At 41.9% G+C, this 26,493-nt stretch overlaps 1 protein-coding gene across 7 annotated transcripts in view; it reads right to left on the reverse strand.

The window, feature by feature from the left end:
* LOC124260464 (sodium/hydrogen exchanger 9-like) overlaps positions 1–26,493 on the reverse strand; it is a 68,925-nt gene that overhangs the window by 23,242 nt on the left and 19,190 nt on the right. For 5 of the 7 annotated variants that reach the window (XM_046694788.1, XM_046694794.1, XM_046694791.1 and 2 more), the window contains 3 exons: positions 19,550–19,629; positions 18,378–18,486; positions 16,497–16,634 (listed from right to left, as the gene is read on the reverse strand). In XM_046694788.1, coding sequence (XP_046550744.1) covers positions 16,497–16,634; positions 18,378–18,486; positions 19,550–19,629 — 327 coding nt within the window. Of the gene's footprint in view, positions 1–4,450; positions 4,887–16,496; positions 16,635–18,377; positions 18,487–19,549; positions 19,630–22,750; positions 22,802–26,493 lie in introns of those variants that run through there. The other 2 variants (XM_046694790.1, XM_046694789.1) reach the window with 2 other exon arrangements.

Genomic DNA, 26,493 nt, shown 5'->3' on the forward strand with positions numbered 1-26,493 from the left:
GAACCTGGGACTCTGCTGGTTCTGCCATAAGTGGGGCGGAGTGGATCATCTTATCATTTTCGCACAAAGTCGGTTGGTCACCAAATCTGGCGATAAGTCGTCTCAATGATCGCTCTAGATCTATTTAGGCCAACTGAACATCACCGTCTGCGTCATGGATTCAACTGAACCTACGCAGAAATTTTATTGTTGATACCATGATCAACTTGTAGTCTAGTCGGCGTCTAAGCCTTTAAAGCAGTCCATGAAAACTGCTTAGTTAAAAATCGGCACTATGGTGTCTGAACTTTGGCGGTATGGGAGTGCCGCGTCTCGATTCTGTGCCACCCATCGGGTCGCATCGGAGTGTAGGGTGATAGCATCAAGCGCTGTCTTCCTTCATCAGGTATGTCTGGCGCTGCATCGCCACTCCCAGGAAGGTGATGTAGACTTGTGCAGACTTGCGTGGTAACCTGTGAGGCTTTGCGACTGGTGGTGACGCACTGAGGAGATAGGAGACTATTGACAGCTTGGCGAAGCTCTTGAGTAGTCCCTTGACTCTGTTAAATGGCGATCCATTGGTGTCCTTCAGTATTCGGCGTCCTTCCCGAAAGCGCCTTCGAGAGCGCCAGCGAACGCTTCCTTTCGTTTCCTCTGCTCGGGGGAACGGCGATTTGAGCTTCGCCCGAAGGCTTCCGTGAGGTCTGGTGGCTGAGTCTGCATCTAAGGATGAAGCCGCAGGAATGTGATGATCTATCCCCTTGGCACAAGGCCTCGCCAAGCTGTACATCTGGGTCCTTCGTCCAAGGTGGTCTGCGACTTCCTTCGGAAGGCTGCATCGCCTTGGCTGCTACGTTGACTGGAGGTGCCTCTAGAGTGTTGTCTAAGTTGGAGCCTTCGAAGGCAAGGCTACTCTGGGCTGGCTGCTTCTCCAGTCTGTAGTGACCTCCATCACTTCCACCATGATTTGCCGTAGTAGCTTCGTCTAGGATGGTCTGCGGCGGTAGTCGGTGCCATCTCGCGCTATTAGTGGTGGGGCCCTCAGGTAAGTCGTCTGACATCAGTGTAGAGACATCAGGCTGCATGGCGATCTCTGCTGATGTCATTGTAGCTGTCACGGTCGCTACTTGTCTCATCGCCGAGGATGATGATGATCGGCTGATCATCAGAGGCCAAGTTCAGCGGCTGGAACAATCTCGGTTGAAAGTCCTAGTAGACTTCGTTGAATTCCCCTCAGAGGTCGACGCTGCCCTGGGGTCGCGAAGTCTGCGTTGAGTGTTGGTAGCGGACGGGACCCTCAGGAAGATCATCGATGTTGATCTCGCGCTGACATCACTGTTGCCGACATCAGTCATTCTTGATGTACATCAGGAATGATGATCGGCTGATCATCATACAGGCCCAAACCTGCGATGAGAACAATCTCGCTGAGAAAGTTCTAGTAGACTTCGCTGAATACCCTCAGTGCGGCGAAGGGATGTCTGGGGAAGCAGGGCGGCTTGGAAGCGGCGGACTACGTCCCACGCTTCCACCATTCTAGCGAAACCCAGACGGGAGGGGGGGTCGACCAACAGCAGTAGACTGGCGAGGGTTCAGGTGTATCAGTCATGCTAGACTCTGCATAATGCGACCTATCTGCTGCGCCGCGTCTCAAACGCAAAGTAATTATTTATTAAAGGTAGAATTGGATAAATTAGTATGCGCGAACTGCAACGTGCGTGAATCACATGAAACATGGGCAGTACAGCTAGGCATATTAAATGCGGATCAGCAGCAGAATAAAAAAAACGAAATGTGCAACAGTACAGAATTTTTATCAACGTAATCCACTGCAACAGCACGGCCCGCGCTGCATAAACAGTAGAAACACGACTAAATATCAATATATAATTGTTGAAAGATACTAGCTAAAACTCTATAGATCTCTATCACGAAGGTAACTAACTAAATATAATCAAAGGATATAGTGTGGGAGACACAGAGCTCTCACCGCCCAGCTCACTGGGCGAAGAAGGAGAGAGTGAGGCACATGGGTAGAGGTGGCGCACTCGTTCCCGCGCTTGTGGAAGGGAGGTAACTCGTGGTGTACTAATTAGTGATTTTACATTGAAGGGAACTTCAATTAGGGAGATACAAGTGTTCCACTATGTTCGCAAGAGGAAGGAGACAAGCAAAAGAGCATGAGTCAGGATAAGGAAAAATAAATGTGGTTTATCATCACTGATCATATATCCTTATCCTTTTTGATTTTGTACATGACATGCAGGGGGATGGGGGAGGAAGAGGTGTGACTTACTTTGTACATAAATTTTAGGGGGGTCATTCACATTGTACATGCTTATGCCTTTCTTTTTCGTTTCCCTACATCGTTTCCAGCAGTTGCAGGTTTTACACCTCACTCAGCAATATTCCAGCTATATGGCGTCGGTCTGTAAATAATCGAGTCTGGACCAGACAATACAGTGATCAACAGCATGAGCATCGATCTGCGCAAATGAGAACCGATGACATGTGTCAACCAAGTCAGTGAGCCTGACCACCCGATCCCGTTAGTCGCCTCTTACGACAAGCATGGGTTACTGAAGACCAATATTTTAACCCAGACCTTCACGGGTCTATGCACAGGGTCAGTGGAGAACAGATTCTGTTTAAACAGCGATGGAACTAAACTTTTATCATAATATTGATATTGATTTAATGATATACACAAATATATCTGTATTATTTGATTGTCATTCAAGCTATTAGGCTTTGTACCAGGTACATATAAGACATTTTGGGGTTCGTCTTAGGGACTATCAAAGATAACACAATTTAGGGCCATTTTAGGATCAATTGTCCAAATTTCAGGCTGTCAAGCGTGAGGGAACCCTGTAAGATTATATATCTAGTCTGTCCTGGGGAGCTTATTGTGTCTCAGTATCCTGTACCATGTAGACTAAAGAGGTAGTCAGGTAATATCTGAACATCTAGCCAAACTGTTAGGGTAGACAAAATATTTTGAGATAAGATAATGAGATGATCATTTTGGAAAAGAAATTTTACTTTATTTCATTGATCATGTTTATGAGAGCCTTTATTTAATTTTCCTTTTCAGTTAATCACTTAAGAGGCAGATTGAATAGATCTGCAACATTGCTGTCTCATTAATATCCTTGTGAATGTTTCTTACACACACATATTTAATCATAATCTTTGAAATGCAAAATAAAAGAACTATAAACAAAAGAAAATGATCAAATCCTCATAGCTACCACCTATAATTTCATGAAAATATATCAAAACCTCACTTTCAAAATGAATCTCTTCGTGAACTCAATCAAACAACACCAATGAGAACACCACTACAAAACAGCATCACCCACAGGTACACTCACACTCCAATAAACCTTCAGTCCTTACAGTTACAATCATTGGTCTGGGCCCCGTTCCTCAAAGCGATTCTAGAGCTAAGATGATCGTAACTCCCATACTTTAACACAGACTTACGACTGTCGTAGCGCTACGATCGCTTTTAGGAATGGGGCCCTGGTCATTTATTATAGGAAAACAGCATGAGGGGTCACCAAAATTTATCTCAACTAAAAAGACGTGGGGGGACTGAAAAATGACACAACAATCCTATTTGCAATAAGCTATATATTTGAACATTATTTGGGAATTGTTCAATTATTACAGGATGGTGTGTGTGTGTGACTGCATGTGGAGAGGGGAGCAGGGCATGTGGACATGTCCGTTTGTAGTTTAACACCGCCGCACCCAGCAATATTCCAGCTATATGGCAGGGGTCTGTAATTAATCGAGTCTGAAAGAGGCAGATAAAACAGATCTGCAACATTGCTGTCACTGTCACATTAATCTGGACCAGACAATCCAGTGATCGACAGCAAGAGCATTGATCTACGCAATTGAGATAAAATGACATGAATCAACCAAGTCAGCGAGCCTGACCACCCGATCCCGTTAGTTGCCTCTTACGACAAGCATGGGTTACTGAAGACCAATTCCAACCCGGATCTTTACAGGTTTCATGGGGACATTGGAAAATGTCATTTGTTTCTGGTTTGTTTGTTTGAGGGTGGGGGTGGGGGTGGGTGGGTTTGGAGTTGGGTGGCATGGGGAAGCAGGGTGGGGTGGAAGAGGGGGAACAAATATTATGTCTGTATATTCTACAAAGTCTGGTCAGGACAATATATGATACGTCCAATCATGAACCTTCCCACACCATAATAATGACCAGTCACACAAAAAATAACAGAATTTGATTTTTTGATTTGGCATAAAAAATATTCATAAATTATCAATAGGTCATCAATAAGACGAAAAATACTTAAATTGTCTCTCTAGGTAAAATGACAGTTTGAGATTGAAACTACGACTGACTGACTGACTGACTGACTGAGTATGGTTTTACGCCGTTTTTAGCAATATTCCAGCAATATCACGGCGGGGACACCAGAAATGGGCTTCACATATTGTACCCATGTGGGGACACGAACCCGGGCCTTCAGTGTGACGAGCGACCACTTAAACCACTAGGCTAACCCACCGCCCCTTGAAACTACGACATTCATGTGGCAACATGAAAACATGGTCTAGTCCTGAGACCAATCCCGTCCTCCTTTCCAATCATAATAAATGACCAGTCTCTTCTATAAACTGACACATTTTGATTTCAAAACAAAATATTTACAAAACAATCAATTTGATATCAATAATATTAAGAAAGTCTTTCCAAAGATCTTTACAACTTCATCTGTCTGTGTATCATCAGAGTCTGAGATTGGAACCACGACAATCAGCTCGCAACAGGAACTTACTTTGTCCAGCACACTAACACATAATGATGCAAGCTACGGTGTGATTGGTCGATCGTCGCTGCCATTATCGACCGCAAACACATCCATCTTTGGAAAAAACAAAAGAAGAACAAAATAGGAAACCAAAGACACCCACAAGACTCGATAGCAATACAATAATGAGGCACTCGTAAGTCGTTGTAAAATTTTGGAAATGTTAACCATAAATTGTATATTTATATACATATCCTATCTCATGATTTGCACTTCTCTCTCTTGATTCGACGCTGAGTGGAACGAATTAAAATTTTTCCTGTAGGCCTCTCTTGTCCATACGCCCGTGTTCCCCAGGCTGCTCTCCTTATAGGACAGGTCCCTAGTCCCATGCTGAGCATGCAGCATGCTCCCCTATCTACCCATGTGACTACCTCAGAGTGATCATTCTCTTCTTGGAGCCAATAACCGCCGTAGCATGAGATACGATAAGTATATAAATATAGAATTTTTAGTTAATATTTCCAAATTTTTAAACTTATCCTATCTCACGATTTGCACATATCCCACGGTTGGACGGCGGGTCGCAGATTACCCTAAGTCAAAAAGCACTGACAGTATTCACTGTATAGGCTAATGACAACCGTAGATAGCAAAGAACAAGGGAGGCCGGATCCGACTAGCATAGTACCTATACTAGTGATGGGTTCTCCTGAACCCCTTGGCTTACTAGGCACAATCGCTCCCAAGGAGTGGGTGCTCCCGAGCGAAGTGGTGTCCGGCCGCAACCCTCGCATACGCAAGGGGACGCAACTAGGTGAGTCACATCACTTCGTCACGATTTACCCCCATAATTAAAGTCTTACGACTAGTAATCGGGCCCGCATCTGCTTCGAGACAGGCCCCAGACCCCATCACGAAGAGGGGAAAAGGAAACTGAATCGGAAAGCTCACAAGTTTAACGTTCAGTACCAGAACAACACCACATGACTTCCACTACTTACCACAGTAAGACCACAGCGGTGCCAAGACAAGGGGTCACGTCAGTGACCGATAAGTCCCTCAGATAATGTGAAGAAAACACTGTATCAGAGCGCCAAAAGCAACCCTCCATGATGGCTGTCAGGGAACTGTTGCTGTGTAAAGCCATCTTAGATGCTAACGCCGGGGTCTCGTGTGGATTGGATGCTGCTGGGGGTGGCAATCCAGCAAAGGCGCATACACCCTCAGTATGGTAGCACGCATCCAAAAGGACAAAGTTGTCCGTGAGACCTCAGCCTTGGATGTAGTAGACAGCGGGATGAATAGCCTCTTACGAAGACGGCGGCGCTCTTGGGAGGCAGCTAGGAAGATCCGTAGAGCTCTGACAGGGCAGAGAGACAAATCTTCAACATCATCTGGCCCAAGAATGGTTGACAACAGTGGGATAGTAAACATTCTATGCGGTTGTCCTGGTTACTGGTTCTTTGTGACAAAGTCCCAACGCAGTCCCAGAAAAACTCTGCCATGACGTTTCCGTTCAAAATGCACACGATTCACATCCAGGGCATGTAACTCCGAAATACAAGCCGCAGTAGCTAATGCTACTAAAAAGAAAGTTTTGAACGTTATCTGTTCAAACTCCTTATCAATGTAGTGGATACCAAGTGACGAAGGACAACTGACAAATCCCATGCAGGAGGTCTGAACCTCCTAGACTGGTCAGCAAGTCTGAACGAACGAAGCAGATACTGGAGCTCGGGAGTAGTAGACACCTTGGGAGCCAAATAGGTTGACAATGCAGTACCTTTGAGTTTCTTCGTAGCCCGTAAATGCTGTAGAAATTCCGCAACAACCTGAGGTGATGCCGTGGTGGGAGAGTTAATTCTCCTAATTCCACAGTAATGTTCAAATTTCTTCCATTTATCGTCATACAATGATCGGAGTGATGTCCTATGCGCAGATGTTATAGCTGTAGCTACTCTGAGAGAGTAACCCTTGTTATCAGAGATTTCTGTAAATGCGCCATACATGCAAGATTGAGGGTTTGTGATGACCCGTGGTACACGTCCGTATGTGGATGACGAAGTAGGTCTTTTCGGGCGGGTAGCGGTACTGGATTTGGTTCTGCTAGCTTTTTTAGGCGACGAACCAGTTTCTCGCTGGCCAAAAGGGCGCAACCAAAAGCAGACGAATCTTGCTGGTTGCAAGTAACTTTTGAACTACCTTGGGTTGCAGAGCCTGGGAAGGAAACGTGTAAGTGTTTAGACCCTCCCATGACATGGCTAACGCATCGTGGTCCCACGCCTGAGGATCCGGAATTGGGGACACAAACCGTGGGAGCTGATGGTTGTACTGAGTGGCGAATAGATCTATGTCTGGTTGTGATACCGGGTAGATCATCGACTGGAATATCAGGGGCAGTAACTTCCACTCTGTTGGTGATGGCCGTTTGAGACGTGACAGGGCATCGGCTATGACATTCCTCGCCCCGGGAATGTGTCGGGCTCTGGCCATAATGTTGAGAGAATCGATTAGATCAAAACGTTCACTGGAGCAGAGCTGCCGAACCTGTCGAGCCTTGATGATTGATGTACCATACTACTGTCAACTTGTCTGATTGAATCATTAGATGGGACGACCGGAGTTCTGCCGCCCCATGCTGAATGGCGAGCATGACAGCACTGAATTCCAACTCGTTGATGTAAAGGGCCTTTTCTGCGGATGACCACTGCCCGGCCACTGGATGATGAAGAAAGTGGGAGCCCCAGCCCTCGAGGGATGCGTCGACGTACAGGTGATGAGTCGGTGTGAAGGGCACCATAGAGACTCCGGTGCAAACATTCTGCTCGTCGAGCCACCAACGAAGAACTGGTCGTAGTTGCACGGGAAGGCGAATCAACTCCCTGGGGTTGTCGTTCCGGATGCACAAGCACAAAAACATCTGAAGAGGGAGAAGTTGCAGTTGGCCCCTGTAAGTCAGTGCTTGTGCCGACGTCAGTAACCCTAGTAACTCCTGCCACTGGCGCAGAGTTCTGGGTGAGTTCAATGCTGAAGGTAGAATGTCCCATCTGTCCTGGGGTACAAACAACATGGCCTGTTGTGTGTCGAATACCGCCCCTATGAATTGTAATCTCCGAGTCGGTATTAACTCCGACTTCGCGTGGTTCAGGAGCCACCCTAATTGTGTTAGCAACTTGATGGTGAACAGCCTGTGGAGATGAAGGACGACTGGATCCAGCTGAGCTTGAACACAGTCGTCGATATAGCTTTCGAAAGTGATTCCCGGACAATGCAGGTAGCTTGTTATCGGTTTGGTTACCCGAGTAAAAAGCCACAGGGCCGTAGATATTCCAAACGGCAGTACCATCCACGGCAGTACCATAATGACGCCCTTGGAACATGAACCGAAGATACTTCCGGTGGTCTGGATGTATTGGTATGTGAAGATAGGCGTCTTGCAGGTCGAGGTAAATGAGATAGTCCCCTTTCTTGAAGATGGTGCGTAGAAGGTTGACTGACACCATCCGAAAGTGGGGTGGTGGAGATAGAAACCGGGCATTGAACTGTTTCATGTTGAATATCAAACGAAGTTTGTTTGAATTCTTTTTCGGCACCAGCAAGATGGGGGAGTAGATGGGCTGAGCAGGTCGAGCTGTTCTCCAGCATGCTTGTCCCGAAGTGTGTCTATGGTGGCCTGAAGAAACAAGTTTTGATCCGGAGGATAATTGCTGTGAGTGATATCCGTGAGTGAGGATGGCCAAAACGTACAGGTCTCCGAGAATGTCCCATTTGGGAGCAAACTTCCCTAATCTCCCACCCACCAGTGAGTCGAAGATCGAGACATATGGGGCCGGTAGGACCAAGTCGGGCACTAATCTCTGTGAGTCACTGCTTGGAGGAGCCACTTCGGTATCGGTACCGGCCTTTTTTTTCTGTGTGTGTGTGTGTGTGTGTGTGTGTGTGTGTGCGTGCATGTGTGTGTGTGCGGGAGATGCAACCACGGGAAGGCTTCCTAGCCAGAAGCATTGTATTCAAGTCTGAGAGGAATCCTGGGTAGGGTTCCACGATTCAGGTAAAATAGTCACCCCAGTAGTATGAACCGAAGAATCAGTATGACGTGAAGGAGATCGACGGTCCAAGGAACCACCATCCCGATGGGATGACATAGAGCGAACAAGTGAACCTGAACGCCGAAGTGATCCAGTCCGGGGAGAACTCCCAGAACGAATATGTGAACCACTTCAAACTGATGAAGCAGTTAAGTGGCATGAACCGGGATGAGCAGATGAACCAAATCTGTGAGGTGAAACGGTTCGGGTAGACGAATCGATTCGATCTCGTGAATCAATTCGCCCAGAAGTTCGAGAAAACGCCTCGGAATGACTAGGTGAAACCAAACCGTGAACTGAACTGGTTTGGCGACGTGAGCCATCACAAAAAGGTGAACCTATCCGTTTACGCGAATCTCTATGACATGGTGAATTGATTTGACCTGGTGAATTGATTTGACCTGGTGAATTGATTCGGTCTGGTGAATCAGTTTGCTGGCGCGAATCCAAATGGGAGGGAGTGCCGAAACCACCATGCGAATCAATCCGTGATTAGGGTACGATCAATAGAAACAGATCGACGATAAGCACCACTCCGCTGGGGTGAACATGACCGCTCAATCGATCTACGAGATGGATTCGAAACAAACCTGTGAGGTGATTTCGAACGACTAGCAGAACTGGAACGAGATAGATCGATGAATCAAACGAGATTGTCTAGAATGACTTGGAGAAACGGACTCATTTGGTAACGCAGGTGATGCAGATCGATGAACTGAAGCAACTGTAGTCACGGTCTGAGATGAACCAGAGGCCCTAGAAACCAATAGTGTAGACCGCAAGTCAGGGGAGGCTGTGACACTAGAGGTTTATCAACCACAACTACCCTACTAGAACCGGCCTGAGATGTTGAACCAGGTGAAGGAACAACCAAAAACGCTTTCATACCTCTTCTGAGAGATATGAATCTGAAGAAATGTCAAAAAAATCCTCCGTGAGGGTGGGGCGCTCCAGGCGTGGTTTCTTGGTCAGGGAGGGGCCTTGGTCAGCAGAGGTTTTCCTTGCCCTATCTGCAATTCTACAAGCACAGACCCGTTTATAAGCCTTGATATCCTCAGTAGATAAGCCTGCGCATTTCTCACACCGTTTCTCCCATGAACATTGACACACAATCAACACACAAAATGTGTGGGTCCCAAGTCGAAAATATTGTTTTACACTGATCACAAAACTTACGCTTTATATTTGGAGGATCTGATTTCCCCATAATACAAAAAGCAACTCAAAACTCTATGACAAGAGCATCCACTCTGTCGTGCGACAAGAAGAATGATCACTCTGAGGTAGTCACGTGGGTAGATAGGGGAGCATGCTGCATGCTCAGCATGGGACCAGGGACCTGTCCTATAAGGAGAACAGCCTGGGGAACACGGGCGTATGGACAAGAGAGGCCTACAGGGAAAGTTTTAATTCATTCCACTCAAAATCAAAGCAAGAGAGAGAAGTGCAAATTCATTCCACTCAACGCAAAGCAAGAGAGAGAAGTGAAAATCGTAAGATAGGATAAGTTTAAAAATATGACAATTTGTGCATTTCGAAAACTCAAGAAGTAAGCATATTTGTCATTATCTTCCTTGATATGTTGCTTGGTAAAAGAATCACTTCTTCAATAGATATTTTTTTGTTAAAAAGACAGGGGTAAATCTCATGTTTCTTTTTAATTTCAAAAAATAAACTGCCCTACTCTGACCTACTGTGTCTGATTTTTGTGAAGTCTACTGTCCCTTGAGTTGTGTCCCTTGGGCATGCAAGCACCCTATGATCACTCTGTCGGAGTGAGTGAGTGAGTTTACTTTTACGCCGCACTCAACATTATTCCAGATATATGGCAGCTGTCTGTAAACAATCGAGTCTGGACCAGACGACCCAGTGATCAAGGGCATGAGCATCGATCTACATAACTGGGATACGATGACTTGTATCAACCAAGTCAGCGAACCTGACCACCCGATCCCCTTAGTCGCCTCTTACAACTAGCAAGGGTTGCTGAAGATCCCACCTTCATGGGTCCTGTCTTAAAAGTCTAAGTCAGGATAAGGGAGTTACGATCATTGTAGCTCAGCTGGAAGCCCTGTTTGCCCTGATTATCCTTCCAGGATTGTCAGCACCGTAGCCCAGGGTAACATAGGAGGTACGAATGCTACAAGAAAAGTTACGAGATCTTAGCTTTGTGGATCGGGGCCCTGCTCACCAGAAAATCCCAGCCCTACATGACATTGGGCCTTCCTCCCACTACGCACTGTCCACGACATAACCAAACTTGACACTAAGTGTCGTCTTTCCTCGAAATTCTGTTCAAATGGTCAGCGGAAACATGGGCCTTTACTATTTTTTGTCATGCTAATAGCATTGTACATATAACTGCAATTTGCCAAAATTCCAGATAGACCCCATGTCGTATATATGAAAGAATATAACATTGTCTAAAAATTAATGGACAACAAGCAACATATGACGAATGATAATGACAAAATAGTCAATCAGTTTCAGAAATCAAGTTTTACATACTACTCCACTTTCGATAAGGATTTTGTTTCTTTTCATATTTTTTATCTTTTCATGTTGCGAAAAAAAACATTTTCAGACACTGTCCCGTCAAAGTGTTCTATTAAATGCAGACATACCTGATAATCCCTGTCAAAAGTTGAGTAGTATCTATATAAAAACCACACCCAAGAAACAACACCATGGAATAACACCCAAATCAAAAACCACATCAAGACCCACAAGCTTAACGATGAAGAATTAACAGATACCAAAAATAGCCTGTTCTACATCATCACATGTGACGACAAGCTCCTCACAATGACAACCCACTTGCAGAGCTCTCTACACTATTGTAAACTGGTACCACTGTTGTAGACTAACGTTTAGTCCCTGAATTTATATCATTTTGATAGTAACAAATAAATCCAGTTAAATTGAAAAGGAGACCCAGTGAGTTGGGAGATTCAAGCTGAACCTAGGGAAATCTAGACTTGCTTCATTTATGGCTTTAGCATGGCAGTAGTGAAAATAGAGTGGTTCAGGGTCTGTAAGACAGACCACCACTGTTGGTACAGTATTTAAGCTGAGTATTTTCAGAAAATAGGTTGTGGACAAACATGTGGTACAAAACTCTACATATCTGGCCACACGTGCCTCATTATCAACGCCAAGTTATTATTGCTATGCAAATTTCACCTTTTAAGTTTGTTTTGAGTGGAAATAATTACAATAACATTTTGGCTAATAATTAGTCTGTTAGTTCATAAACAAATGTTATGTATGTAGATGCTTGATTGGCATTTTAGAAGATGCTATTGGGTTAACATGAAGAATTTTCTTGATTTCATCTTTTTATCCTTTGATACAACAATTCGGGGCCTGTTCTGCCCCCATCATAAGGTAAAACTAATGAACAGTATATGTTAACGGTGCCCATGACGTCACAATGCTATGATGACTTTATGTATATTACGTAGTCCAGTATTTGTTTTTAATCAATATTGAGGACCAATGAATGTTATGTTTCATTTCGTCTTATCACAGCCTGCCACAAATCAGAAGCTGTCTGTCCGCCTGGTTAGACAAGTGCCCAGTTAATATACTATTGCTGCCTCCATTCACTAGTCCCCACTGTTACTGTGCATGGAATCAAGCTTGCAACCAACAGACTGTTGTGTTTGCAAACAAGTGAAAGAGGTTGTGATGCCTACACTTCCTACCCATTATTTGTTTGGATTGTTGGTTAATTTAACTTATTATGTACATGGAACAGTGAGAAAGTATGTGGAAGGTTGCACATCTTTCTGTTAGTGTGCTATCACAAATCAATCTGATAAAACAACCAAACGCTGCGTTTAAAATTCCCGCCTGGCCGACCATCCGGAACAGTCTAATTTCATCTCAGACGGTCAAATTTCAAAAGTAGCCTGTCCGGTGGTCTGGTAGATGTTTTTACTCCCAACAGTAAATATTTCATAATATTAGACAGGGTCTCTTGTCGTCAGTTTGAGGTGTTTAAGGTATTATGATAAATATGTTAAACTATTTACGATTGGACAGTTAATTTTACAATAACCAATCACAACACATGTACTTTCAGTTTACCTAAACTCGGTGCATTGCCTGTTAGTGCTATGTTGTTCATTGCGATGCCTACAAACAGTAAAGTATTCGGAAACCTTTGTTTTTCACTGTTGAAAACCGGACAGGAAGTTTGTATCCGGACTGGTAATTTTTAAAGTTACCATTCCGGCTGTCTGCCTTGGAATTTGGAGAGTTTTAAACACTGCCAAGCGTAAATTCAAGTTCAATATATAGCAAATCAGTTGTAAATCTTCCTAATTCACAATAATGGCATCCTATAGACATCCACAAATCTATACATATCACTACATTTGTTGTAGCAGTGATGATTACATGAAGGTGTCACATCATAGGATGGTTAATGTTAAGTAGATAAGGGGAGATAATTTATCTAAGTTATGAATTATCTCCCTTCCAAAATGGCTGCACAGTTTTATCATACAACCTTTATCATTTTCCAACACTGGTAAAAGCAGAAACACTGGTAGTTTGTAATGGAAATGTGCTATGAATAACAGCCCATGATTCTCATTGGCACATTCACTTAATATCTCATTGGGACGTTAATTTACATCCACACGTAGGCTGTTAATACAGCTGAAGGAGTGTTCAGCACAGGTACTACAGATGTGTACCCACGGTGTATACAGGAACATAGCCTTGCCAAAATCAGAATACAGAAATGTACCCTTGGGCAAGTCCATTCCACTTTATGCCATTTTCTTGATAGGAACTGTCATACTGTTTTGTGATATGCATTTGATTGCTTTATATATGAAAGAAGCATTCACTGTAACAAGTGTTTCTTGATGTACAATACCACTCGTAGTCAGTTGAATGGGAATAACTACATACAGTTTTGTTTTGGGGATGTGGAGTATGGACTTGTCCCCCTTTAGGGTACCGGGTACATTACAGTACTTGGAGTTTGTTAAGGGTCCATTTCTGTGTAGAGAAAGGTACCTGGGCTACATATCTGTAGAACCGGTGCTGACGACGCCTTCAGCAGAGTTAAGTACTCGTGAATCCTGTGCAACGATACTTATTGTCTGATAAGCATTCTGGACGTTGTTGAGTCAAAACTGAAGCACACAACTTTATGAATGACAACCTTTTGTTTATTGCATGGAGTGACGTTTCGATGTAGATTCTTACACCATTATCAAGCTAATCGATACTCCTTTGTTCTGTGTTTGTCTGATCAGTGATTCATCCACATTCACAGACAGCAGCAATATCCACTGTCTGTTGACCATTCACAGACAGCAACAATATCCACTGTCTGTTGACCATTCACAGACAGCAGCAATATCCACTGTCTGTTAACCATTCACAGACAGCAGCAATATCCACTGTCTGTTAACCATTCACAGACAGCAGCAATATCCACTGGCTGTTGACCATTCACAGACAGCAGCAATATCCACTGTCTGTTAACCATTCACAGACAGCAGCAATATCAACTGTCTGTTAACCATTCACAGACAGCAGCAATATCAACTGTCCATTACAGCCAATATCAACTGTCTGTTAACCATTCAGATCACTGTCTGTTAACCATTCACAGACGGCAACAATATCAACTGTCTGTTAACCATTCACAGACAGCAGCAATATCAACTGTCTTATCCATTCACAGATGGCAACAATATCAACTGTCTATTAATGCATGCAGCACTTCAGGAAGTCAACATGTGTAACACTGAATTAACATGCACATGACACCCAAATACATTTGAGCAGAAGAGTGAGTGAGTTTAGTTTTACGCCGCACTCAGCAATATTCCAGCTATATGGCTGCAGTCTGTAAATAATCGAGTCTGGACCAGACAATCCAGTGATCAACTGGTTATCGACCTTCACATTATGTGTGTGTGAGATGGGTTTTTTTGGTTTCATAAAAGCAAATCTTCAGGAAGTCTCATGATATTTTCCCTAAGGAAGGAAGAACAAGATCCAATACAAACTTTCAAGTTATTCCTTGTGAGATCATGGTTGTTGAATCAAAATTTAAAAGCTATCACCATTAAGTCGCTTTTAGCAATATTCCAGTAATATCACTGCAGGGGACACCAGAAATGGACTTCATACAATGTATCTATGTGGGGAATCGAACCTACGTCTTTGGCATGACAAGCGAACGCTTTAACTACTAGGCTACCCCACCGCCCCATCACCACTGACGACTCTAGTTTAATCAAAGTGCAGGATACCACTGACAGATACCTCAAACAGAAGGACACCTTTGTCAGCTTACTAATATCAGTTCCAGAATAATTCCAGTCTCTCAATAAACACAGGACTTCATTGTCAGCTAACTAACAATTCCAGTGTATTCAAAACTATGGACGCCTTTGTCAGCTTATTCATAATTCCAGTGTCATCAAAACTAAGGACACCTTTGCCTAACTTATAATGACAGTCTCATGATAATACTATTTCCATCATTAGGTAGGATGATTGTGTCAGATGCCTTATTAAGACATTATATTGCCACTTTCCTTAAAAAGCAGAATGACAATCAGCTAATTTATAATGCCATTGTTAATAAAACTAAGGACACCTTTGCCAATTAACTAATGCCAGAATCATTATAACTAAGGATGCCTTTGCCAGCTAACTTATAATGCCATTGTCAATATAACTAAGGATACCTTTGACGGCTAACTTATAATGCCATTGTCAATATAACTAAGGACACCTTTGGCTAACTTATAATGCCATTGTCAATATAACTAAGGGCTAACTTATAATGCCATTGTCAATATAACTAAGGACACCTTTGCCAGCTAACTTATAATGCCATTGTCAATATAACTAAGGACACCTTTGCCAGCTAACTTATAATGCCATTGTCAATATAACTAAGGACACCATTTAAAGTTTGCGGCTAACTTATAATGCCCTTTGCCAGCTAATTATAACTAAGGACACCTTTTTGGCTAACTTATAACACCTTTGCCGGCTAACTTATAATGTCATTGTCAATATGCCTTTGCTAACTTATAATGCCATTGTCAATATAACTAAGGACACCTTTGCCATTGCTAACTTATGGCTAACTTATGCCATTGTAATATAACTTGACACCTTTGCCAGCTAACTTATGCTAACTTATAATGCCATTGTCAAACTTACTTATAATGCCTTATAATGCCATTGTCAATATAACTAAGGACACCTTTGTCAATATAATAATGCCATTGTCTAACTTATAATAACTAAGGACACGGGCTAACTTATAATGCCATTGTCAATATAACTAAGGACACCTTTGCCGGCTAACTTATAATGCCATTGTCAATATAACTAAGGACACCTTTGCCGGCTAACTTATAATGCCATTGTCAATATAACTAAGGACACCTTTGCCAGCTAACTTATAATGCCAATGTCACAGTCAGTGCCATGTTAATATCACTGTCTTCATAATACAAGGTGACTGTGTCAGATTCTTCATAACACCTGTCTCAGTGTAACGCCAGATTTGCTCAGTTCTCCTCTGAAATCAGACATGCCTGTTTGTTCACACCACACTTACAACATGACAGAGTGTACTTACTTGCATGGGTAGCTTTCTGCTGGTATCATTCTCTGCATGGTTCGAAGGTATGGAGGAGAGCTCAGATTCACCGATAGACAGCTGACTGTGGTCGATTATCATGTCAGTGTCAGAATCATTGTCACGATGAGACTCGCCCTGAAAATAACAAGAAGACAAAGTCATCAATGTTCCCGCAATGGCAAAATACTCTTCATGAATATGTCTACGAGTTACTGTCAAATGTTTTGGCGTGTATATAACTAAGTTGAAGGAGAGTACTGAAAGGTTTCAAAGTTCTGCTCCAGAAAGGAGCACTACCACCAAATTCAGTGTAAGTCAAACTTGTTGCCATGGAAACGAAAAAAATATTATATTCAGAAATCCAAAACTGCCAAAAGGCACCAGTAGACCACCAGATCTATGTATGTGCCAAGTTTGGTGAAGAAATATTGAACGTTTTCTGCTCCGGAAAAGACAAATTTGCACTGGCGCACACACGCATGCATGCACAGACGGAGTGCATTTTAATACCCCCCAAAAACCAAAAAACGCATTGCATGGGATGAAAAAAATATATACCGTATATTACTGTAGATCGGCCGATCTCATAGATAAACCGCCCCCTAACTTGACCATTAAAATCAGTATCAAAATGGTATGTTTCATACATAAGTCGACCCACCGCGATGTGGTCATAATTGCGGTCAACTCAGACCACAAGACAACTGGCAGTTACCGTCTTGGATGTAAAACGTAAGTATGTTATCGTTATGAAAAGCAAAAGAAACATCACATTTTCAAACAGTAATGGCATGATGCGATTTCACATAGGTGGTCAGGTACATTCCCAAAGGAAAATAATTGAGCAAAACATCTTCCGGAAGGGTATCATTGCCATAAAACACGCGACACATGTATATGTACAATGCCGTTTGCTCAAATGCAGCATCAGAAATATTGTTGAGGGGTAGTTACAAATGATTCTCACAAACATCAACATGTAAAAGAGTTTTTAGCATTCCCTAGTGTCACACTGGCAACCATTACCTTGATATGACAGTTATATGCAAAGATTACCAGGTAAAACAATTACGTAAAAAGTTGTTTAAGAATCTCTCATGTCATATAATTCTATTTTCACGCTTCACACCGAGGGGTGACAAACGGCTGGTGGAACAGCGCCACCACGCACTTCAGGTGTAGCTCAGCACAGCCAGGTGAGATGACCATTACTAGTCAGGAAACAGCCGGCTCTGTTTCACCAGCTGTTTGTCACCCCTCGCAGCGAAGCGTGAATAAAGAACAAAATTACATGAACTTTTTCTGTGATCGATCATAACACTCCACATTTCAGATCCTGTTGGGTACAGAGGTTTCAGGACCATGTGTCTTATTTATGTTTGTGCACTTATCCCTATTTCGAGTTATTTAATTATTCATCGTTCTCATTTGAAACCCAAACGGACTGTAGTGGTTAACGTGTTTGCTCGTCACGCTGAAGGCCCGGGTTTGATTCCCCACATGGGTACAATGTGTGATGCCCATTTCTGGTGTCCCCTGCCGTGACATTGCTGGAATATTGCTGAAAGCGGCGTAAAACTTAAGTCAATCTCTCACTGTTGTCAGTAGTTGTACAAACTTCTTTTTGTGTTTATCAATTGGCACTATAAAAAGTTCATATTTTTGACAAACTTGATAATTTTGTCTAAAAAATAAGACGGTTTGTCAAAAGTTTGTCGCAACATTTCGAATATTCCCAACAAAAGCAGAGAATAGTCTGTGGAGACAACTGTGACTATCTGTCATCTGGGTTTTCTAATAGAGGACATAGGCATAATACCCTCAGAAATGGATGCTAATGATGGTTGCTATGGTAACAAGAAAGTCTGCAGTCCATACCTGTGTCATCTGCTCCTCCGTGGTCAGCAGCTTGGCAAGGGGTAAGCAGCATTTTGGTAATGTCTCCATAAGCGTTGGTCGACAATTTGTTAAAAACGGTTTCATAAACCTGAAAATAAATGCAAAGGTTTAAACAAAAGTTCTCGAAAGGTTCCCTACTTCACAAATGGGAATGTGCTGTAGAATGTTTGGTGGTGTAAACATTTTCAAACTATTTTCCATTTTCTCAATGCACTTCAATTCAATAATACAACTGTTTTAGGAAAATGTACATTTGTAAATGAGAGATTTGAATTTATCTTCTTTCTACTACGACAAAAAGTACATGATAACAATTCCTTGATAAAATATCAGAAACAAAATCCTTGACATAGTCCTCATAAGTGAAAAAGAGTAGGACATCCAAAAATTCTGCAATTTGAGATATATCCTGTTACTTTGGTTTCTACTGATTAGCATGTTTTTAAGAACAACAACTCAGTTTAGTCGATAATTCCCATCCACTTAATATAATTTCTATCCACTTAATATGTAGACCACAATTACCAGGAACAAAACATTAAGGCAAGTGATATTCACATTTTAAAAAATATTTCTACAACATTATTATTGAAAACTTCTTTGTTAAACATGTATCTTGGGTGACTGGCCTGATCTCTGACAAAGTTGCAATGCTACTGAAAAAAAAAAGGATTTTCGGCATCCTTTTTGTACTGTTTGTTTGTTGTTTTACTCAGTAAGTAAGTCAGCGAGACTGACAACCCGATCCCGTTATCCTCTTATAACAAGCATGGGTTGCTGAAGACCAATCCTAACCCGGAAATTCCCTGGTTTATCCCTTCATGACAAGCATGGATCGCTGAAGACCAATCCTAACCCGGAAATTCCCTGGTTTATCCCTTCATGACAAGCATGGATCGCTGAAGACCAATCCTAACCCGGAAATTCCCTGGTTTATCCCTTCATGACAAGCATGGGTTGCTGAAGACCAATCCTAACCCGGAAATTCCCTGGTTTATCCCTTCATGACAAGCATGGATCGCTGAAGACCATTCCTAACCCGGAAATTCCCTGGTTTATCCCTTCATGACAAGCATGGATCGCTGAAGACAATTCTAATCGGGATCTTCGCAGGTCTCTCTTTACACAGGTCAACCTGATAACATACTTACACCATATCAAAGTTATACCACTTGGCAACTAGCCAAGCTTTCCCTTTCGTCCTCGGTACCTCCACAGGGTCTCCAGGCTCCTATACGACAAAACACCATGGTTACACCCCACATTGTAAACAATTCAGTAACAGACCACACATGTAGATGTATGATAACATCATATATCAGCCAATCTTAAACATAGCTAGCAGTCATAAAATACAAACTTCAAATATAAATGACTTTCAGTTTGATATATCTTGTAGGAAGTTACTTTCTTAATTCAAACAAAAATACATAAGTTGTCAGGTATTAATTATTGTCTTCATATTTCATTTTATAATTTTCTCAAAATTTTGTATTTATTTTTCAGACACAGCAGATATGTAATTTTGTAGGCAGGTACGTTTCAGTCACTGTGGAGTCAGATCACTCATAAACAGTACACACACTTAGCGAGGTCAAAGCTGAGAGTGGTCTCCCTTGTTGGTCACAACCAAAATGACATTTATCAATGATTGTTACCACCAGAACTTTATTTAGTCACTGATTAAGATTGCAAACTAAATAACTCTTGAAATCCTTTGACTTACAATAAAATTACCTTTCTTCAATGCTTGCAACAAATGCAAGTTACAGAACACTGTTTATTTATCAACATGCCATATCTGCCATATCTGTTCACAAGCCATTAAGTCAATACATGTACCTCTAATCTGCATTATGATATTTTTTAGTTTATCGCAAAATATTCTTTTAAACTGTAAGTGCAGAACCATTTTCTATCTGGGTACGACACGGGATTTTCTTCAAAACAAAAGATTCAATAAACACTTTAAAATTAAATTTTGTTCCAGGTTTTAAAAAAACATGAACATTTGTACAATGAATGTACTAAAATCAAACGTGTGGTTGGACACATAAAAATCGCATCCTGTCATTAAAAACAAATAATCCCAAATAATCCAGAATCTCCCTAATGAGATTAAAATTTTATCACATTTTCACATGCTCATCATAAAGCATTCACATGCCGATGGCCGAGATTAGTCACCCAGTCCTTGGTCCACAGGGGTATTTTAAACACATATATACTGAACCTTTATAAGGTCGAACAGATCTGCTTCTGAAGTCAACTGGCCAATCATTTAATTAGCAACCCTGAAATTTTGATAAAATCAGCAACTACCAATGTCAAAAACCTATCAAATAACATATCAAAATAGCACCATTTTTAAACCTACCAAACACATACCTGACATTGTTGTATTGCCTGACACAAAGTTACTGATAGAGAGGTCTGACAATAGGAACAGAATTGATTCATTGTCAAAAGCTTTCCCTGTTTCTAGGGTACTAAAGACAGCCTGTATGTAACCCTGTGTGCCCAGGATGGACTGCAAGCAATCCCTGCCTTATACATCCATTATACAACAGATATTATTGCTGGACTACAGCACTGCCACCACAGGAGTAACTACAAAAGAATATTACATCCACCACAACAACCACTACATTGGTGTATTCGTGCAATCCGCTTTCGTTCCAGGAACATTGTTTTAAATCTGTAACATCTGCAACATTGGTATCACAAAATGCATAAGAATTTTCAAATTTTAATGTAAGGACTAAAAATTCAGATGCTGTGTTTCTAAACATTGCACTCGTTTAGTGTCTGTTCCTGAACATTTTAAACCAAGTGCCCAAATACACCAAACCAACAGATCCACTACATCGCATGTCAATACCAGCATCCACAAGGGAAGACAAGTTAGAGACGAGATCAGGCGCAACTGTACAGCTCAATTTTCTCATTGTGTTTGCACAATTTCTCCTAAAATCAAATTCTGAAAAATTACACTGTAGGACAAAAATGTCTCAACTCCATGGACAAACATTCCAAAGGATATTTTTTGCTTTGAGTCTTTTGGCTAAAAACATTACATTGGTGTGGATAATGGGACCAAGATTTTTATCAAAGCCGAAACAAGATCTGATACATGAGGTGAATGGGGCATATATAATGAAACGGACTAAAATTCACATTCAACTCCAATGTATCAGACATCGAAATAAAAGTTGAGCTGTCAGCGCACTGTTAGTAGTGAGGATGGGGATGAGGATGATGATGATGATGATGATGATGATGATGATGATGATGATGATTTAACTGATATACTGTTTTCAGTCAAGGATATATGAGAATATATCATTATGTCAGGATATATAGCCAGAAGATGATAATCATGAAATACAAATACAAGCCTGACAACTAAAGCCTGACGCAGAGTTAGACATAAAAGTTGGAATGACAATAAACTGTGTCCCACAATAATCAGAACAAATACACAAAGGATTTATTCTAAACTGTTATGAACTTCATTGGGGAAACATGTTTTCACCATATTTGTTTTCGTATCAATTCTTGGAACTTTTAGCCAAAAATCTTTCATATTCCTGAACAAGTAAACCTAAAGTCTTTCATATTATTGGGTGTTAAAACCAAAAGTCTTTCAAGTTTGTGAACAACTCAATCTAAAACCTTTCACATTCATGAGTGTTTTAACCTATAGATTTCATAATTTTCTTTTAAAAGTTTCCCAGGACACTTCATATTCTAGAATGATTCAACGAAAAGTCTTTAACATTCTTAAACAATTCAACCAATGGTCTTTCATATTCTGGAATGTTTCAACCTAAAGTTACTGAGCTCCAGACTAATTCAACATCAATTTTCAGAAATACTTTGTTGATTAACATAACTGAAACTTTTAATGCATTGAATGATAAAAAAGTCCCTGATAAAATTAATCAATCAACAATGTCAATAATATTCAGATTAAAAAATGTCTATAATGTTCCCAAACTCCACATAATCGATAAAAACAAACCCAAAAACTTACCGACTCCGAAGACTCAGTATGGAATAAAACTCACAAAATACCACTACCACCCAACAACTCACACAGAATAAAGAACATCCATCTACAGTTAACGTCTAATCTTGAAAAGACAAAGCCCCAAGAGAGAAAAGTGATACCTCCAAAATGAAAATCAAATAAGGACTGCATGGAAATAAAGATTGACTACATTGAAATCAAAGCAAAACAACAGAACAAACATTGTGCTATACAAAGTGAGACCTTGAAAAATGCTACAAACTGAAATACAAGGAGGCTGATGCCAGGAAGATTAGAGTGTCATTCGGTTCACGTGTACCTGTTCTAAAGGGGGGGAGCCAGCGAGGGACTGGCCTTCTTCGGCTTCAAACTGAAACACAGCAAGGTTTGTGTCAGTCGACCTACGACACGACATGTGGCTGTCATCACTAGCACACTTAATGTGTGGCACTTCTCGGACTGTCAGTGTGTCCAAATACAGCACTCTCCATGTGTGGCCCTTACCCAAATACAGCACTCAGAATGTGTCTCCAAAATCCAGCTCTCTCAACGTAAGGCCATCTCCCAAACCCAGCTCTCTCAATGTAAGGCCATCTCCCAAACCCAGCTCTCTCAATGTAAGGCCATCCCCAAACCCAGCTCTCTCAATGTAAGGCCATCTCCCAAACCCAGCTCTCTCAATGTAAGGCCATCTCCCAAACCCAGCTCTCTCAATGTATGGCCATCTCCCAAACCCAGCTCTCTCAATGTAAGGCCATCCCCAAACCCAGCTCTCTCAATGTAAGGCCATCTCCCAAACCCAGCTCTCTCAATGTAAGGCCATCTCCCAAACCCAGCTCTCTCAATGTAAGGCCATCTCCCAAACCCAGCTCTCTCAATGTAAGGCCATCTCCCAAACCCAGCTCTCTCAAAGTAAGGCCATCCTCCAAATCAACCTTTCTCAATGTAAGGCCATCTCCCAAACCCAGCTCTCTCAATGTAAGGCCATCCCCAAACCCATCTCTCTCAATGTAAGGCCATCTCCCAAACCCAGCTCTCTCAATGTAAGGCCATCTCCCAAACCCAGCTCTTTCAATGTAAGGCCATCCCCCAAATCCACCTTTCTCAATGTAAGGCCATCCCCCAAATCCACCTTTCTCAATGTAAGGCCATCCCCCAAATCCACCTTTCTCAATGTAAGGCCATCTTCCAAACCCAGCTCTCTCAATGTAAGGCCATCTCCCAAACCCAGCTCTCTCAATGTAAGGCCATCCCCCAAACCCAGCTCTTTCAATGTAAGGCCATCTCCCAAACCCAGCTCTCTCAATGTAAGGCCATCCCCCAAATCCACCTTTCTCAATGTAAGGCCATCCCCCAAATCCACCTTTCTCAATGTAAGGCCATCCCCCAAATCCACCTTTCTCAATGTAAGGCCATCCTCCAAATCCAGCTCTCTCAATGTAAAACCATCCCCCAAACCCAGCTCAATCAAAGTATGGCCATCCTCCAAACCAACCTTTCTCAATGTAAGGCCAACGTCCAAACCCAGCTCTCTCAATGTAAAGCCATCCCCCAAACCCAGCTCAATCAAAGTAAGGCCATCCTCCAAATCAACCTTTCTCAATGTAAGGCCATCCTCCAAACCCAGCTCTCTCAATGTAAAGCCATCAGCCAAACCCAGATCTCCCAAAGTAAGGCCATCCCCAAATCCACCTTTCTCAATGTAAGGCCATCCCCCAAACCCAGCTCTCTCAATGTAAGGCCAACCCCCAAATCCACCTCTCTCAAAGTAAGGCCATCCCCGAAATCAAGTTTTGTCAACGTATGGCCATCCCACAAGTAATAATAACATTCCCAATATATGGCTCTCCTAACCTTAGACTGTAGATTGTGTGTGGCTTGTTTGAACAAATATTGCTCTTAAGTCTAAAGAATGCTGTCAATAGTTTATAATGCCAAGCCTGACACTACGAAACTTGTTGTTAGAATTTCTATTACTTGGAACAAGCATGTGAAGTATCAGCAGCACTGGTCCAGTGGTTTCTGAGGAGGTCAGGTTCAAAGTCCAAAGGAGTTATAGGATATTCGCTCCAAGGGACATAACTCTATGGGTTTGCTTGAAATAATGTTCAGCCAGTAGAGGGCGCGAGAGTCGATTTAATGCAATGTTGCATTAATACATTCAAACTTTTTAAGTTAATATTGTAATCTAAATATGTAATATTTTCCGTAATAAATCATATGGTAGCTTCCCTGAGGGCTGATAGTTAGTATTATTGAGAGAAATGCATTATTTATTATTAGAGAAGTGTGGTGTGAAATAGGGCCTCCTTTAAGGGTCCAAGTGATAAAAACACCACTTCTGTAGCTATTCATGCTTCAGAGTTCCCTGTGTTTACATCACTTCAAGAATACAGTAATCTCTATTCAAGGCATGTGTTTCCCAGGCATCAAAACGAACAGCACAGAATTTCCCACGCCCTAGAAATCTCTGGAAGTAGGCTTGGATACTGACATGATAGTTTGTTTGTTACCGGGGCAATGAACACCAACACAAGTCTGTGAAGCATTGATGATGGAGGCACAAACCAACCCCAAGTGTTTCTGGTCAGTAATACTGACACAGGACCCTCAGAGTGAGTGAGTGAATTTAGTTTTATGACGCTTTTAGCAATATTCCATCAATATCACAACAGGGGACATCAGAAATGGGCTTCACACGTTGTACCCATGTGGGGAATCGAACACGGGTCTTCGGCTTGACGAGCGAACGCTTTAACCACTAGATCTCCCCCAGGTCACTCAGAATCTCCCTGAAGACACTGACAACGTCACACAGAAGTGCCACTGTTCCATTAAGAGTGCTAGGAAGATTTGATTATGAACCGCATGCACAAATGCAACAATCTTCCTTGTTTGTGGGGAAAATCTTGTGACAGACATGTTTTCCTGTTTGTGTTTTTTCCCTGTTTTTGACAGACTTTTCCCGAAAGAATACCAATAGTGAAAGGAATCTTCATGCAAAGGTGATCAGTGTTGATGAACTAGTGTGTTATGTCTTTGAAGTGCCTTGAAAAAAATGGTCTGACACACTAGTAAAAGTTTGTGTCACTGAAATCGTAAATAAACTCAAGAACAAAAAAATAATAAAATAAATAAATATACAATAATGTGAAAAGTGTGTGGCATCAATATCGGCATCTCCCTGGTACTAAGACATACAACAACCTAGGTAACTCAAGGTGAAGGTCAAACAAACCCGTAGAAGTCACTGACAAGGGTCACTTGGTCAAGGTCAAAGTAAGCTGTACAGGGACCAGAGGAATTGATAATGGCACACATGGAAGCATGATTAAAGTCATCAAAGGTCAAGGACACTCCAAACTGTGAAGGCAAATGATGTGCCAATCAAAAAAGACAAAGCACTGTTTCAAGATCAAACATGGATGAAAGCCAGGTCAGAGATGCTGAGGTCAAGGTGAGGTCAAGGTGAGGCCCATGTGAGGTCAAGGTGATTAATGATGACCTCAAAATGGGAATAAACAGCATAAGAGGACTTGCTGATTGAATGGGCTGCGCAGTGCAGGATGGTTCAAAGTGAAATGAAGCACGAAAAGCAAAACACACCATTACCATTACGACACCCCCTGGTTAGTACCCTACCACATACAACGATGAACATTTCCACCTGTAGTACACAATGTGATATGGGAGTGAAGGGTAGAATTAATAAACACAAAACAACTTAAAATTAATCAGAACAAAAATTGGAGTTAATAATTTTAAAACACCAGCAATTAAAACATGTAACAAAACAGAAAATGGATGTGGAAATAGAAAGAGGATAGAAATAGATATATGTGAAGTGAATGTCAAAAACGGACAGAAATATGAATCGAAGTTTCAAAATTCTCAATGAGTCATGAAGAATGATGTGTGATTAAACTTCCAACAAGAAGTGGTCCGAGAGTTATCTCCCTTGTGGTATTTCACAAAATGTGTATATTCACTGAACACATGTTCAGTAATTAAATAAATACTCCAAATAAGCATACACTGAACACATGTGAATAACATTTACAC

This window comes from Haliotis rubra, unplaced genomic scaffold (genome assembly GCF_003918875.1).
Source record: "Haliotis rubra isolate DU_JTF1 unplaced genomic scaffold, ASM391887v1 Scf764, whole genome shotgun sequence".
NCBI lineage: Eukaryota > Metazoa > Mollusca > Gastropoda > Lepetellida > Haliotidae > Haliotis > Haliotis rubra.